Here is a 16,698-nt window from a genome sequence, read left to right on the forward strand (position 1 = left end):
TTCCCTACCACTGACGTGAGACTCACTGGTCTGTTGTTCCCTGGCTTATCTCTACAACCTTTCTTAAATAGTGGGACCACATTAGCTGTTCTCCAGTCCTCTGGCACCTCCCCCGTGGCCAGAGAGGAATTAAAAATTTGGATCAGAGCCCCTGCAATCTCCCCCCTCGCCTCCCACAGCATCCTGGGACACAAATCGTCCGGACTTGGAGATTTGTCCACTTTTAAGCCTTCCAAAACCTCCAATACCTTGTCACTCCGTATGACAATTTGCTCAAGAACTTCACAGTCTCTGTCTAAGTTCCATATCTACATCCTCATTCTCTTGGGTGAAGACAGATGTGAAGTATTCGTTCAACACCCTACCAATGTCCTCTGGCTCCACCCACAAATTTCCCCCTTGGTCCCGAATGGGTCCTACTCTTTTACTGGTTACCCTCTTCCCATTGATATACTTATAGAATATCTTGGGATTTTCCCTACTTTTACCAGACAGAGCTTTCTCATCCCCTCTTTGCTCTCCTAATTGCTTTCTTAAGCTCCAGCCTACATTTTCTGTACTCCACTAATGCTTCCATTGATTTGCTCTCCTTGTATTTGCTAAAAGCCTCTCTTTTCCTTCTCATCATACCCAGAATGTTTCTGGTCATCCATGGTTCTCTGGGCTCGTTGCTCCTACCTATTACCCTAGAGGGAACATGTTGGGCCTGTACCCTCCCCATTTCCTTTTTGAGTGCCCCCCACTGCTCTTCTGCTGTAGATTTCCCGACAAGTAACTCTTTCCAGTCTACCTTGGCCAGATCCTGCCTTATTTTACTAAAATTCGCTCTCCCCCAATCCAAAACCTTTTTTTGCAACTTGTCTATTTCTTTCTCCATAACAAGCTTAAATTGTACCATGTTGTGGTCGCTATCACCAAAATGATCCCCCACCAACACATCAACCACCTGTCCGGCTTCATTCCCCAGAATTAGGTCCAGCACTGCACCCTCCCTTGTTGGATCCTCTACATATTGAGCTAAAAAGTTCTCCTGTGTACATTTTAAGAACTGCACTCCATCTAAGCCCTTAACACGATGACTATCCCAAGTAATGTTGGGAAAGTTGAAATCACCTAATATAATTACCCTATTATTCTTACACACCTCTGTAAATTGCGCACATATTTGTTCCTCAATTTCCCACTGACGATCTGGGGGTCTATAATAAACACCTAGCAATGTGGCTGTCCCTTTTTTATTCCTAAACTCTACCCATAAAGCTTCATTTGATGCCCCCTCCAAGAAAACATCTCTCCTTACTGCAGTAACTGATTCCTTAACTAACATTGCAATGCCCCCTCCTCTTTTACCCCCTCCTCTGTCTCGCCTGAAGATTCTATATGCCGGGATATTGAGCTGCCAATCCTGCCCCTCCCTCAACCATGTCTCCGTGATGGTTACTATATCACAATTCCACGTGTCAATCATTGCCCTTAACTCCTCCGTTTTACCTGCAATACTCCTGGAATTAAAGTAGAGGCCTTCCATCCTGGTCTTACTCCCTTGAAACTTACTTCCACTGTATTCTCTCTGACTTGTTCGCTTTCCTGTGTATATCTGTGTCCCTATTCTGCTAGGAGTGTGCATCCCCTCCCCCTGCCAATTCATTTAAACTCCTCCCAACAGCACTAGCAAACCCGCCAGCAAGGATGTTAGTCCCCCTCTGGTTCAGATGTAGACCGTCCCGCTTGTACAGGCCCCACCTTCCCCAGAAACAGTCCCAGTGGTCCAGGAATCTAAAACCCTCACTCCTGCACCAACTCTTAAGCCACGCATTCATCTGTGCTATTCTCCTATTTCTATACTCGCTAGCACGTGGCACTGGGAGTAATCCAAAGATTACAACCGGAGAGGTCCTGCTTTTTAGTCTACTGCCTAACTCCCTGAATTCTTGATGCAAGACCTCATCCCTCTTTCTACCTATGTCATTGGTACCAACATGTACATGACCTCTGCCTTATCACCCTCCCCCTTCAGGATGCCCTGCAGCCGTGCAGTGACATCCCGGACCCTGGCACCAGGGAGGCAACACACCATCCTGGAGTCATGTTGATGGCCACAGTAGCGCCTATCTGTTCCCCTGACTATAGAATCCCCTATTACTATTGCTCTTCCTCTCTTTTCCCCCTTCCTGTGCAGACAGGCTGCTTGCGGTGCCAGAAGCTTGGCTCTGTCCGCACTCCCTGGAAGAACCAGCCTCCAAAAGCGAGTACCGATTTGCAAGCGGGACCCCAGGGGACTCCTGAACTACCTGCCTGATTCTCTTGGACTGCCTGGTGGTCACCCATTCCCTTCCTTCCTCAAGTCCCTTCAGCTGCGGTGTGACCACCTCTCTATACGTGCTATCCACACTTCTCTCAGACTCGCGGATGCTCCACAGTGTTTCCAGCCGCCGTTCCAGCTCTGAAACCTGAGCTTCCAGGAGCTGCAGCTGGACATACTTCCTGCACACATGCTGGTCCCGGGGACTGGAAATGTTCCCGGATTCCCACATGCAGCAAGAGGAGCAAACCATGGCTTCAAGCTCTCCTGCCATGACTAAACCTTTTAAATTTAAAACTTTAGAAGATTATAATTTAAAAAAACACAACGACTTACAATTCAATCCACTTTGAAAAATACCCACCAGGACTTACTCACCAGTCAAAGCTACTATCGGTTATAATGTGACAGAAGGTAAATGCCAGGGAGAAATAAATTGCCTCATGGGCAGTTAAATTTCTATTTATATCATTAATTAGGGACTGCTGCTGATATGCGGGCCAATAGACTGGAACACAGTGTTTGGTGAAAGCTGAAGAGTAGTTGGATATTCTATGTTTTGTTTCTGGTTTTCATTTTGGATTCTGAAAGCACCAGGATAACAACCAAGTCTGGCCTTCTAATATAATAATAGAAGGAAATTGTTTTTGTGCTATGCTTAGGATTGCAATCAATCTTCCTGTCAGTCTGTTCACTGAAGGCAATGCCGTAGAATCAGAATAGTACAGCACAGAATGCACCCATTCAGCCCATTGAAACTATACCAACTCTTTGAAGATCAATCCAGTTAATCAAACCGCCTGGCTCTTTCCCAATATCCCTGTCTTTTTTTCTCTAAAATCTTCACAGTCCTTAGGATAGGCCTCAAGAAATCAGTTGGAACAATGTCCCAGATATTAACCTGGAGATGGGAACACAGTCTGTGAAAGTGTTAGTACGTGACGAGCCCGCAGAAATGCAAGGTTGACCAATTTTAACGGCCAGCCATCATTTAAATAAATCTTCCAGGTTCCTCAGTGGAATGCTGCACCTGCAAATGCAACACTCACCTGCATGACACAATTTCTCATCCAGTATTTAGAAGTTCAGTCCTCTTCTACAAGGGAGACTGAGAGAGGATTTTGCAACAGGAAATGGGAAGGAACCTGAAGCCAGGAAGGTCTCAAGTTTCCTTGTAGGGCCGAGGCTCCTCCTGGCCCCACAAGGAAATTTTTTTTAAAAGCCAAAAAATTTACCTCTTGTACTCTTCTGGCTGTGATTCCTCTTCCTATTAGCTTTATCTGGTGAGAAAATTGTAATGACTTGTATAAGACAAGTGTTTGGCCTCAGCTGGAGTATTACATCCCGTTCTGGGCGGCGCACTTTAGGAAAGATGTGAGGGCATTGGAGAGAATACGGAAAAGATTCATAAGAAAGGTTCCAGGGATGTGGAATTTCAGTTATGAAGATAGATTGGAGAAGTTAGAACTGTTTTGCTTGGAGATGAGAAGGCTGAGAGGTGATTTGATAGAAGTATTCAAAATCATGAGGGGTGTAGATAGAGAGAAACTGTTCCCACTCATGAAAGGATCGAGAATGAGAGGGCACAGATTTAAAATATTTGGTAAGACAAGCAAAAGTATGAGGGAAAACGTTTTCATGCAGCGAGTGGTTAAGATCTGGAATGCACTGCCTGAGAACGTGGTGGAGGCAGGTTCAATTGAAGCATTCAAAAGGGAATTAGACAGTTATATGAAAAGGAAGAATGTACAGGGTTACGGGGATGGAACTGAGGGACTGTCTCTTTCAGAGAGCCAGTGCAGACATCATGGGCCGAATGGCCTCATTCTGCACTATAACAATTCTGTGATTCTTTCCTGCCCGGGCCTACAGTTAAAATAGCAGACAAGACTGAATGATATTATCAGAGCTTGAGCTTCCTGTTTAATGAAGGACCCCACTGGTTACAGGTAGGCATCCTTGTGCCTGTCCAGAAGAGCAGGTTAGAATTGAAGCCTGCGAGAAGGAATCAGAACATCAGCAGGTAAGTTTTGCAGCCAATTTTAACCTTACCTTCTGCCCAGCTTCCACCAGGTGGACAAGACCAAAATTGTCTCCTCTATTTTCCCTATAGGTGGCCACCTCCCTTCTTAGCATATCCCCCAGCTAACAGTGCTGTCGAGCAGGGTTGCTAATTGCTGCACAGCCCCACTAGCTTTATTGCTCAGTGCTTTGGTTGTGAAGAAAAAGGTATCTGCGCAGAGGTGTAAACAGGAGGATTTTGCAAAACAGTCATCACCACCAATGAACCAATTGATTGCTAAAATTGAATGCATGCTTGTGTGTTATTTTCAGCAGATACCTCCCACCCTTCCAGCACACACTCACCTGTTTCCAAAAGTCCTATCAGTTTAATTCTGCATTATTGAATAATTGACATGGTACAATTTAAAAACTTATAATGCTGTGTACTGTTTTTTGAATTTCAGATTTTCTTTTCTTTTAATCTTTATTGTGGTCTTTGCACAGATTGGAATTTGTTGAGGCAGAGCCAACTGCACAATTCCCCTCTGTGTTACAGGTTCAGTATTTTCAGATTGTAATAGCTGACAAGGTTCTTATTGGTTGCATGAAGTTTGTTTTCTATTGTGTATCCCTTTCTGTATTCTAGATTCATTGGGACGGATTTCATTCCGTCCCCAGGCATCCCCAGGCATCCTGGCGGCGGTTCGGAAGGCGGGTGGAGACCCTGCCTTGACCTTCTGTCGGACCCCCATTGCTATCGCACGGCAGGTAGCCAATGAACTGCCTGCCATCGGGGGCATCGTCCCTTTAAGGGATAAGCTCCTGCTCTAGAGCTGCCAGCCAATCTGAGGCCCTGCCGGGGCCGGAAACTCTTGGAAAGGTGTGGGGTCGGGATCACTGGGGCCACTCAGGCAGGCTCTGGCGAAGGGATGGGGGTTTGTTTGTAATGGATGGTAGGGTTCGTCCCGGGGGGTGGTCATTGCTGTTGTGGGGGGCCTTCCAGGAGCCCTGGATTTCCCCCAAAGGAGGGAGCCCTCTGACCCCACTACGAGGCCATCAGGCTTTACCTGACAGCGTCTCCTCGTGGCGATGGGCCCCTTTATTCTCCATAAAATTGGAGGCAGTAAAAGGCCCTTAAGTGGCAATTAATTAACCACTTAAGGGCCTCAATTGGTCTTTTTTTTTATTTATTTGTTAGGGGGATGTGGGCGTTGCTGGCAAAGCCAGCATTTGTTGCCCATCCATAATTGCCCCTTGAGAAAGTGGTGGTGAGCTGCCTTCTTGAACCGCTGCAGTCCTTGGGGTGTAGGTATACACACAGTGCTGTTAGGAAGGAACTGCCAGGATTTTGACCCAGCTACAGTTCCTTCTTAGCATATTCCCCAGCTAGCAGTGCTGTAGAGCAGGACTCCATGTCAGGATGATGTGTGGCATGGAGGTGAACTTGCAGGTGGTGGTGTTTCCACGCATCTGCTGCCCTTGTCCTTCTAGGTGGTGGAGATCGCGGGTTTGGAAGGTGCTGTTGAAGGAGCCTTGGTGCGTTACTGCAGTGCATCTTGTACATGGTACACACTGCTGGCACTGTGTGTCGGTGGTGGAGGAAGTGAATGTTGAAGGCAGTGGATGGGGTGCCAATAAGCAGGCTGCTTTGTCTTGGAGGGTGTCGAGCTTCTTGAATGTTGTTGGAGCTGCACCCATCCAGGCAAGTGGAGAATATTCCATCACACTCCTGACTTGTGCCTTGTAGACAGTGGGCAGGCTTTGGGGAGATGAGGTGAGTTACTGGCCACAGAAATTCCAGCCCCTGACCTGCTCGTAGCCACAGCATTTATGTGGCTGGTCCAGTTCAGTTTCTGGTCAATGGTGAACCTCAGGATTGTGCGGCAAAGCTGTCCTCGGCCTTCCCTGCTCTGGACAAAATGGCATGGGCCAGGATTTTGTTTGCCTCCTGCCCCCGTACCTGTCTACAAGGGCAGGATAAAGTCTTGACCATTGTTTTTGAGTATGAGGATAATATGACTAATCCTTTGAACAGGAGGTTGAGCAGGCTACAGAGGGGTAACTTAGAAAAAGCTTTGTTCAAACTGACTGAATCCAATTGTACAGTCAATGTTTCCTTTCATCTCATTCTATGATAGGTGGTTTGGAAAATACTAATAGGAAATATTCTGAAATATTAATATGATCTCACTGCATTGTGACAATTCAAGATTACTTTGCCAAATCTGAGATTAGTTCAGACAGAGTATTTGAACCATTGTCGCTCTGTAATAGAACACAGAAGGATTCAGAGGAATAGGGTACGAAACTCCTGGAACCCTGGGCATTTTTCTGACTGGATTTGCTTGACAGATTGCAATTCAAAACTTTACTTACTTTTGAAACAAATATCAAAAGATAATAATCTAAAAAAGATGAAAACTAATTAATAAGTATCAATCTATCCGCCATCTTCTTTCTTTTGGGCCTCCTTATCTCGAGAGACAATGGATACGCGCCTGGAGGTGGTCAGTGGTTTGTGAAGCAGCGCCTGGAGTGGCTATAAAGGCCAATTCTGGAGTGACAGGCTCTTCCACAGGTGCTGCAGAGAAATTTGTTTGTTGGGGCTGTTGCACAGTTGGCTCTCCCCTTGCGCCTCTGTCTTTTTTCCTGCCAACTACTAAGTCTCTTCGACTCGCCACAATTTAGCCCTGTCTTTATGGCTGCCCGCCAGCTCTGGCAAATGCTGGCAACTGACTCCCACGACTTGTGATCAATGTCACACGATTTCATGTCGCGTTTGCAGACGTCTTTATAACGGAGACATGGACGGCCGGTGGGTCTGATACCAGTGGCGAGCTCGCTGTACAATGTGTCTTTGGGGATCCTGCCATCTTCCATGCGGCTCACATGGCCAAGCCATCTACAAACTATGTAAATGATACAATTGTTTTAATGCTAGGTATACTGTAAGTACAAATATGGGTATAGTTGTGCTTGAACTGGCCTGAATGCAAAATCTTTTATTTTATCCTGGTGTGGATGCATTGCACATCAGCACTAAAGCCCAGTGTAGATTAGAGGACTGAATTGTCATTATGCACTCTCGGCTGGCAGGGTTCCAGGTTTTGTAAAATTGACCCTCAAATGTCAACACCACCAGTACCACTCTGCATTACTGAATCTGATTTGGCTTATCGGGGGTGAAATTGGTCTTCGGTAGTAACACAAAATGCATGGTAATGAATCGGGAGTCGATTTTCTACCCTGCCTAATCTTCTTTCTCATCAACTTAAATGAAAAATTGGGCAGGGTTAACGGGCTGCCGATTTGCTATTACTCATTTTGGGTTACTGTCAAAGATCGATTTTACATCCTTTGTGCAAAAATGCAAAGAAAGTTGGTCTATTTACACCAAGGTAGCATGTATTAAGTTGTAGTAATTGCCATGGCCAAACAACATATATTAAAATAAATGCATAAGCCAGCCCGATTAAATGTGAATCACTCCATGTAAACCTGGGCAACCTTGATTTAATACAGCCCATCAATTTATCCCTGCACACTCCGAAGAACGACTAATTCTGATTAAAATGTCCTGTACCTCAAATATTCTAGTGTTTCTCAATGCTTCCCTTTTTACTTCAATTGAAATTCTGTTTTTCCATCAATAGCAGGAACTAAAGGTGCTGTCTGCAGACCCTAGATCTTACTAAGAGTTTCAGGAACAGAGTATAAACCCAAATGCCATTTTGGAGAGACATATTTCTGCAAAGCTCAAAATGGATCAGTGAATTAAAGAATTTTTAAATGTATTTTATTTTATCCTCGTTTTTGATCTCCCCGTAAATCACATGGCAACCCTGTCATGGAGATGAGCTAATTCCAGGTCAGTGTCGATCCACAACTTACAATCAAAGTGTGTAGAAGGGAACCTCGGAGTTACTCTCCTTCCAAATGTCCTCTTTTTTCCTGCATTGAAACAGCTATCTCCACTTGGAGCCTTCTCATGCCTGTGAATCTGAGATCAGAAAATCACTGTGTGGAAATCAAGGAGGCAAATTTGCCCCTAATGCATTGAGCAACATGGGTTTGACATCCAAAACACTGTGTCTCCATTTCATCCTCTGTTCTCAGAAACATGACAATCATTTCATGGATTGATGTGACCATTTTCCCTTCAGTTTTATTTAGCATCATTACTCCAAGTGACTATAACAAATACAGTTAAATACTTTGTTAAAGTCACTCCCTCATTCTCTCTGGTATTTATCTCTGCAAAGAGATATTGCCATTTTTAGTTTGTTTAAAGAAGATAAAAGCCTAGATTATCTGATTGGAGTGTTGTTTTACTATTGACATTAGCCTATTTAAAATACATGGGTTAAAGCCAATGTTAAAATAAGACTCATTGGGAAATCTAGGCTAGATAATCTAGGCAGTGTATGTTTTATTAAAAGAATCACCCATTTTCTATTTAAAATAAATGTTCAAAAACATTTTTATAAAAGTAGCCAATTCATTACCCATATGTCCAGAAATAGCTTCATAGATTACAATGGCAATGGCCATGGGATGGCCAATCTAGAGCTGTCTGATTCTGGGAAAACACTTGACTAACTGGGTATGATGCACAGTTAACTGGAATATTAGGTAGCTGCAATTTACAGCATGTATCATATTAAAAAAAAAAGATCAATTTTTAATGGTCTGGAGAAACAAAATCAACTGTCAGATGTTCTAAGTGCAGTTTTTGTGGTGTTACCATAGGGAAAAATATGGTTCATTATGTTACTATGAATTGGAATATTAGGGAAGAGGCCATTACTTCATCTTTTGCAGGGTATGTATGAGAAAGTCCAGAGAGAGGAAAAGGCATATGCCCAATCAAACCCACTCTCATCCAGATGGACGAATCATTCAAACACAGACTTCTCTGCCTAGCTGCTAGCCTCTTATTTTAGGGAAATTTAAGTTCCCTCCCCAACTCCTCTGGCAAAAAAAAATATGGGTAGTGTGGTTAATATTTCTATAATCCTTCTCTCCATAGGATTCAATTCAGCTACATTTTGAAGATGTCTGTTGATTATAAATCACATAGTTTCTCCGGGATTCTGTTCCATATCTCTACAATCCTGTCTCACCTTGCTCGTGGTTAACAACTTTCCTGCTTCTGACCACTTGCTCTACGCTGGGAAGGATTACATCATGGGGCTTTGCAGTTTACTATGAAATAGTTCACTTGAAACAAAATCATAGATATCTCTTTAATTCCATGAAAAGTTGCAAAGCAAAACCTAAGAGTAGACTTAAGAGCTGAGCTCACCCATGTGAGGTCATCTTACCTCTAAAGCATTGTACGCAACAGTTTGAAGCTGAATTTCTAAACAGAGCAGCTTCTCTTTAAGGGACATGTGAAAGAGGATTTGAGTTTTACAGAAGTTAATTGAAATTTGCAAATTTCTTTTGTCAAACACAATAAGTTGGCCTTTCTAAAGAAAGCTGAAAGTCACTCCATTCCTTCTCTGTTTTTTCTTCTGCAGCTGAATTTCTCTTCCTCCTCTGGGGGGTATATCTTTGCTATGCAGTTCGGACAGTACCATCAGCATTTCATGAACCACGCTACATGGCTGTAGCTGTCCATAATGAACTCATTATATCTGCTGTATTCCATACCATCAGGTAAGAGGTCTGCTGGCTCTTAAACCTAATTACTAAAAGCTAGAGGAAGTGGGGGGACCTTTGCATTCTCTCATTTTCAAAATAATTGGAGCAATTGGAGATTCTTTGAAAAGTAATTCACATGTTTATTCAATTCATGCCACACAGATGCTTTAACTGAAGCATCTATTTTTCTCCAGTCCCTTTTTTATTAGACTAACTGTCCTTCCGCAAGATAGCATTGATGGAATTATTGTGGTGCAGTCAACTGACAAACAGCGATCTCTTGGCATTAACAGTAACATATCCTGAGCACTGCCACTGGAGATCAGGAGTACGAGAGGTGCTGTGGTGAGACTTTACAACTCACACTGTGGCGACCCCAATATCAGACACTGAGCACAGCCTAAGCTCCCTCTTGTAGCAGATGGCCTGTGCCTTTTGAGTTTGCTGTATACAATTTGCAATCAGTTGACCATTCATACCCACAGCCCATTTAACTTGTGATCATATGACTTTTTAATTATTACTTATGAATAATGGGCAGTGGGGGGAATGGTGGGTCTTGTTATTGTACTGGTTGCTTGTATTGTAACATGAAATGGATTTAAAAAGAGCGTGTCTGCAATGTATAGCAGTCAGACCAATATTTTCCCCAATGTCAACATTTTTCACATTGATTCTCCACAGTAATTTTTTTATCATGCTAGTCATCAGGAAAGGTTTAAAGTGCACTGAGTGATACTGGGGTCATTACGGCTGAGGCGGGAGGAGTGCACGATCTTTTCTAGTTCTACTTCTCCACAGGTCACAACATATATTTAAATGTTTACCCAGTTAATACAGCCAATCATATACTCTTTTTTTTATCCCAGAATAAAATACACCAACTGGGTTTCTTTAAAAACACCAAAATTATCAGTTTATTATGAAACAAGACTTAAATAGTAACGAAGCAAAGCATTAACACACAGATTGAAATATGAAAGTTCCCTTTTGAAATTCCCCAATTCCCCTCACACACACATTGGAAAAATACAGAAATTCTCTCTGCAGATGTCTCTTACAAAAAAAAACAAGAATGACTACTTTGGCCAAATACTTGCTAATTCTTGATGAAAAAAAGAGAAGATATGGAAGGATGTCAGTTGTCCTTTTTTTGGTCTGGTGTCCAGGGAGACAGAGACAGGTCACTGGGATCATTTCAGAAGCAATCCTTTCTGGAGATGGTGAGAATTATTCTAGTAGGCTTTCTAGAAGAAATGTGGCATCAGGGTTTTTCTGCTAGCACACACTTGAATCGCAGGACTTTTTCCAGCTTCTCAGGAACTATGCAGCACCAGGGATTTTAGCTCTCCCACACTGGATCTTTGCAGGATTTCTTCAAAGAGGGAGAGAAAGAGGTGAGCTGGGTGGTTTCTTTTCCCTTGGCAGGAAAATGCCAACTGTCTTCAAACAGTTCACATCCAAATAAACTGCAAACAATGTCCAAACCCCGAACAGAGAGTCGACCTGCTGACCTCCATAAACCTTGACATGTGGCTTCTCTGAAACCATTTTTCTCTGGGTCACCAAGGGTTCTGTTGTTGACTGAGCCCAAAGCACATCATTTCCAGCACAAGTGGCTTTCAAACAACATCTTAAGTGATCTTTCGGTGAACTTGGTAAAAAAAAACACATCCATGGAATCTTTTCAGTTTTAACACAAGTCCTCAAAAATATAAAATATTTTTAAAGATGGAAGAAATTTCATAACGGGGAGAAACACATGTGTTTGTATGCAACTTCTTTTATCCACTAATTTAATGAAGCCATTAACCAGCTTATTTTCAATGTGTTAAGCCCATTACCAAAATAGCCAACTTTTTTTTATATTCTCTCATGGAATGTGGGTGTCACTGGCAAGGCCAGCATTTATTGCCCATCCCTAATTGCCCTTGACAACTGAATAGCTTACGAGACCATTTTAGAGAGCAGTTAAGAGTCAACGACATTGCTGCAGGTCAGGAGTTACATGTAGGCCAGACCAGGTAAGGACGGCAGATTTCCTTCCCTAAAGGGCAGTAGTGAACCAGATGGGTTTTTACAGTATAGCTTCATAGCACCATTACTGGGACTTTCAATTCCAGATTTTTATTTACTAATTGAATTCATTAATTAATTGAATTTAAATTCACCAGCTGCCACAGTGAGATTTGAACCCATGTCCCCAGAGCATTCCCTGGGTCGCTGGATCACTAGTTCAGTGACATTACTACTATGCCACCATCTCATTTTAACATCACCATTATTAATGCAGCGTGCTGTGATTTCATTCTCCATGTTTTTCAGTTCCCTCTAAACTGTCCGATCTAATTGAGGACAGCACAAAAATAACAACAGCACTCACTGTAAAATGTGCAAGACTTATTGCATCAAACCCCTAGTGGAAGCAGTGGTAATAGATTTTATTTCACTTAAGTAGTTAATGTCAAATGCAACTTTTGTTTCCACGGCTTTTTCGGGATCACATTCAGAGAAGAAACCAAAATCATTTCTTATTTGAGAGTGGAGCCAAATGACCCTGTAAGCTTGTTAGAGACAAAAAAGAAATGAGTAAAGTATAAGGTTCTGTACACTACCAAAGCTGATATGACATTACTTATATTCTTGGTTTATTCTAAAATTGTTCCTCTTAAACTTTACTCAGCATAAATCACATTCTACTGCAGTGAAACCCTGTCATTATCAACATGTTATTTTTCTCTGCTGCACATGTAAATAATAATAAAAGGAATCCATTGTGTGAACAATTACTTGTGTAAAATAGAAACAGTCACATGTGTAAATGTAGGCTGCTTAGTCCCTGTTTCCAAGTTTTTCAATTCTACAGTACCATTACAAGCTTGGATAATCTAAGTCTAACTGTGTGTCACTGTTGCTGCTGTAATACAGTATGATATCACAGCACAGCACATGTGCAACATGTACATGTCCTCCAATGCCATCTTCCATTGCATGCATGTGAGCTGCTTATGTAATCCATGATAATTTGTGCATGCTTCTGCACTGCAGAGACCCCACCAATGCAAAAAAAACCTTTTGCTCTGCTGACAACTTGCAGGATTGGAAATGTGTCAATCTTTCAACATTGTGGGAAAAATATAGACAGACATTGATTCTTTTCACTTTATTCATATATCATTAATCTATTTGTTGTGGTTGTTGGAATTTCCTATATGGGAATTTGTTGGTGTATTTTTATAGTTGAATAAAATAGCATTGTCCCATCCGAAATGCCATTACTTTTACAGCTGACTGTATATATAAAGTCTAAAAGGTTCTTCCCCCACAGAACTCCAACAGTGAGGAGCTAGTGCAGGGAATCTAATTTTCTTCATCATTTTTGTTTGAATCTGGTGCAGAAGGTTCTATAAATGATTAAAGCTGAACCTGAATCTAATGTTAAAATGTCAAAATTGTGGAACATAGCTCAAAATGGCAACAGCAATTTTATATAGCACCTTTAATGTGAAAAAAAGTCCCAAGATACTTCGCAGGAGCATAATCAGACAAAGATTAACACTGACTCATGACTGAAAACTCAGTAAAAGAGGTAGGTTTTAAGGAGGAGCGAGAGGTGAAGAGGTATCTGCAAAATTTGGCAGAGACCATCACATGCATTGGGCTAATGTGCAATGTGGACATGAGCAGCCCTAATTTCTAAGGTATGTACTGTGCAATTTAGGTTTCCTTTCGTTCATTTTTGCCTGTGTTGTGCCCCCTACAGCCTTTTCCTTGTTCCTCGTTCTACAATCTTGACTCTTTAAAAATCTTGGTGTCACCAAATTATTACTTCCACACCTGCCTCATCTCTTTCACTCTTTTCAATGTAGGTGACGTCCTGTACAGAGGGCCTTGGCCCTTCACCTTGGTTTTTGAATTTGAATAATCCACATCCATTAAGTTACATTGGGCAGCAAGATTGAACACCAAATTATGGCACAAATTAATGAAAGGATATTCTCAAAAAAGTTGGAGCTAATCAACAGCAAAAACAGTGACTTTTTCTGGGTAGTATATAGCAGAGATGACGGTATTATAGCTAACACCATTTTTATGTTCTTTGCAGTATACTGACTGACTAATTTTGGATTTCATTTGTTTATGTCCGCTGGTTCTCAAAGAGTGGCCTTCCCTTTTAAGGAAGAACTATTGGCTCAGCTGTGTAGATGGACCATTAGATTTTCCGCCCACTGCCAATCGGTGAACAATCGATCAACGTTCGTATATCATGGACAACTAGTTGATTCTATTCCATTTCTCCTACTCCAATACTGCCCCACAGTGATTAGTATGGGAGACTTATCAAGTTTCATAAGTGGGAAAAGGGTTTAGAATGGTAGTTCAAAAAGAAAGTTTGAAACCTGTTGGAAGATTCTCCTGTCTCCGTAGAGTACATAGGGTGGTCACAGTTTGGAGAAGCACAAATCTAATTTATCACAAAAACAGCCAAATCAGTAACAGGATTACTCTTGCACCATCTGTTAATCAGAATACCATTTCAAATGCCTGTATTGCTTTCAGGATTTTTGTGCTGTCTTCGTTTTCAAGGTAAGTAAATCTGTGTTGCCTAGGTACCAGCATAAGTGTCAGCTCTGACCCAGTTGTTGGCACTATTGCTTCTGAATCAGAAGATTGTAGGTTTATTCCTCACTGTTACGAACTCTGGACTTAGTAACATGATTATGTTTTAAAAACTGTAATTTTTAAAAGTTTAAGATGGAGTCTGGAAAGTCAGGTGATCTCACATACTCTCTGCTAAAGGACAAGACAGAAATCTTGGTTAATAGGACAACAGAGAACACAGATCAAAGACTTTTCTTTGAAAAAACAGACTGCAGGAGTAACACCTGAAGAACAATAGGTTTCACCATCCCAGACATTCGGGTTGTAAAAAAGAGTCAGTGATTCTGAAGATGCAAATGTACCAGGCAGCTGTTAACACCTGGGAACAATGGAAGGCCCATGTGGCTCTGCTGAAAACCAGACTTTTGGACTTTCCATACTGAAAAAGGACAATAGCTATTAACGTTTGGTTCCAGATAAATTTAACATATATTCTGAAGGGAGACAGGCTGTAAGAAGGGAATCCAGCGATTGCAGCCTCAGAGCAGGTGGTAAGGAAGACAACCAGCGGTGACAGCCTCAAGAGGGAGAGAGGGAACGCCTGCTCTCAAAAGCCTGAAACAGCGAAAGCCTGCAAAATCTGGAACCTGTTTAGAAAGTTGATGTTCGCGGAGAAGTAAAAGCCCAACAGGATCACCAGGAATCGCCTTATTCACTGACGTCCAGGTTGAAAGTGCTCGGAGAAGTGAGCGAGGAGGGCACTGATTTTGAAAAAGTCTACGAGATCCAACCCATTGCAACTGGGAGGAGTTTGAGACTTTTAACAGCAAAGATTTCACAATCAAAGAGGACTGTGTGGTGTCAGCTTTCCAAGTACTTTAATAGGGTAAGGAAAATACCTTTTCTTTGTAATTTGGGATAACAGCTACCTGCAAAGTGCTATTTAGTTATTGTGGATTACTTTTAATTTAGTTGTTATAATAAGTCTTAAAATGTGGAATCTTGTGTAATTCTTTAAATTGGCCTGGAGATTCATGTATCGTATTTTAATGTTAACAGTCTCACCAAGGTTGTAACACTCACTACTAAGCACAAATCCAGGCTAATACTTAACTGCAGTATTGTTGGAGCTACAGTCTTTCAGCTGTGCATTAAAATGTGACCTCATCTGCTTGCTGCTGTAGATAGAAAAGATCCATCGGCACTCTTGGAAGAGCAAGGACAACATTTGTCTCTCAACCAAAACCACTTTGTGGGTAATATGAACCTAAACCACCCTGAGGGAAACTGATTGAATTGACCACCATTTCATACCCCACCCGATTTTAACTTCCTTTGAATTCATGCAGTAATCTATTACCAAAGCAAGGTACTTTTGCCATTGACAGAGAATTAGATATTACCACCCTCATGACGAGAGGGAGTGGGTCTGATGGGGAGGTAATGATTAAATCGGGGCACAGGCCCCAAACTTGCCATACACCACGGGCTGAATTTAATGCAGCCCATGGAAGGCGAGTATGGTGGCATGGGGAGAGGGAGAATCGCTCCAGATCCGTCTGCCCGTAAATCCGGCCTCATGACGTCAGTTCTGGATTTTGTCAATGGCAGGAAAGCACCATAGTGGCATTGCCGCCTCAACACAACAGGGAGCTATTTTAAATTGCTGAAATATTGATTTAAATAAATCTAAATTTAATTAATTCCGATTTAATGATTGGTCCTCAATTTTGTGAATGGCGGGAGGCACTCAAGTGCCTTCAGGTTCACGACCATTAAAATCTGGAGGCACTGAGGCGGGAGGCCACATTGCTGTGATGGGTAGGCAGCCTTAAGCATTTCCGCATTGGGGAAGAGGGGGTTTCGGTGGCCATTGTCGGACTGTGTTGCTGCATGCTCTGCAAGGGGACCCTGGGTTTCTGGACTCTATAAGGGAATCCAGGGTCTCGGGGGCTCTGCAAGGGAGTTCAGGATTTGTGAGGCTCTGCAAGGATGTTCAGTGTTGGTTACAGTGGGTGAGGGGGGGGCGGGCGTGGGGGGGCAGTGCAGCACAGGGTTGACAAACTGCTGTGTGATGTGTTGCGTCACTCACACTGCCGGAACAGGGTAGGCCATCATCAAGTTTGGGCTCTGAGGTCGATTAG

The 16,698-nt window shown here is 42.6% G+C and overlaps 1 protein-coding gene across 1 annotated transcript in view; it reads left to right on the forward strand.

Annotated features, from left to right (window-relative positions):
* Positions 1–16,698, forward strand: part of gpr158a (G protein-coupled receptor 158a) — a 723,773-nt gene that overhangs the window by 634,501 nt on the left and 72,574 nt on the right. The window contains exon 8 of the mRNA XM_068051759.1: positions 9,829–9,967. Within this exon, the coding sequence (XP_067907860.1) occupies positions 9,829–9,967 (139 nt within the window). The remainder of the gene's footprint in view (positions 1–9,828; positions 9,968–16,698) is intronic.

The sequence above is a fragment of the Heterodontus francisci genome, chromosome 2 (assembly GCF_036365525.1).
Source record: "Heterodontus francisci isolate sHetFra1 chromosome 2, sHetFra1.hap1, whole genome shotgun sequence".
Taxonomy (NCBI): Eukaryota; Metazoa; Chordata; class Chondrichthyes; order Heterodontiformes; family Heterodontidae; genus Heterodontus; species Heterodontus francisci.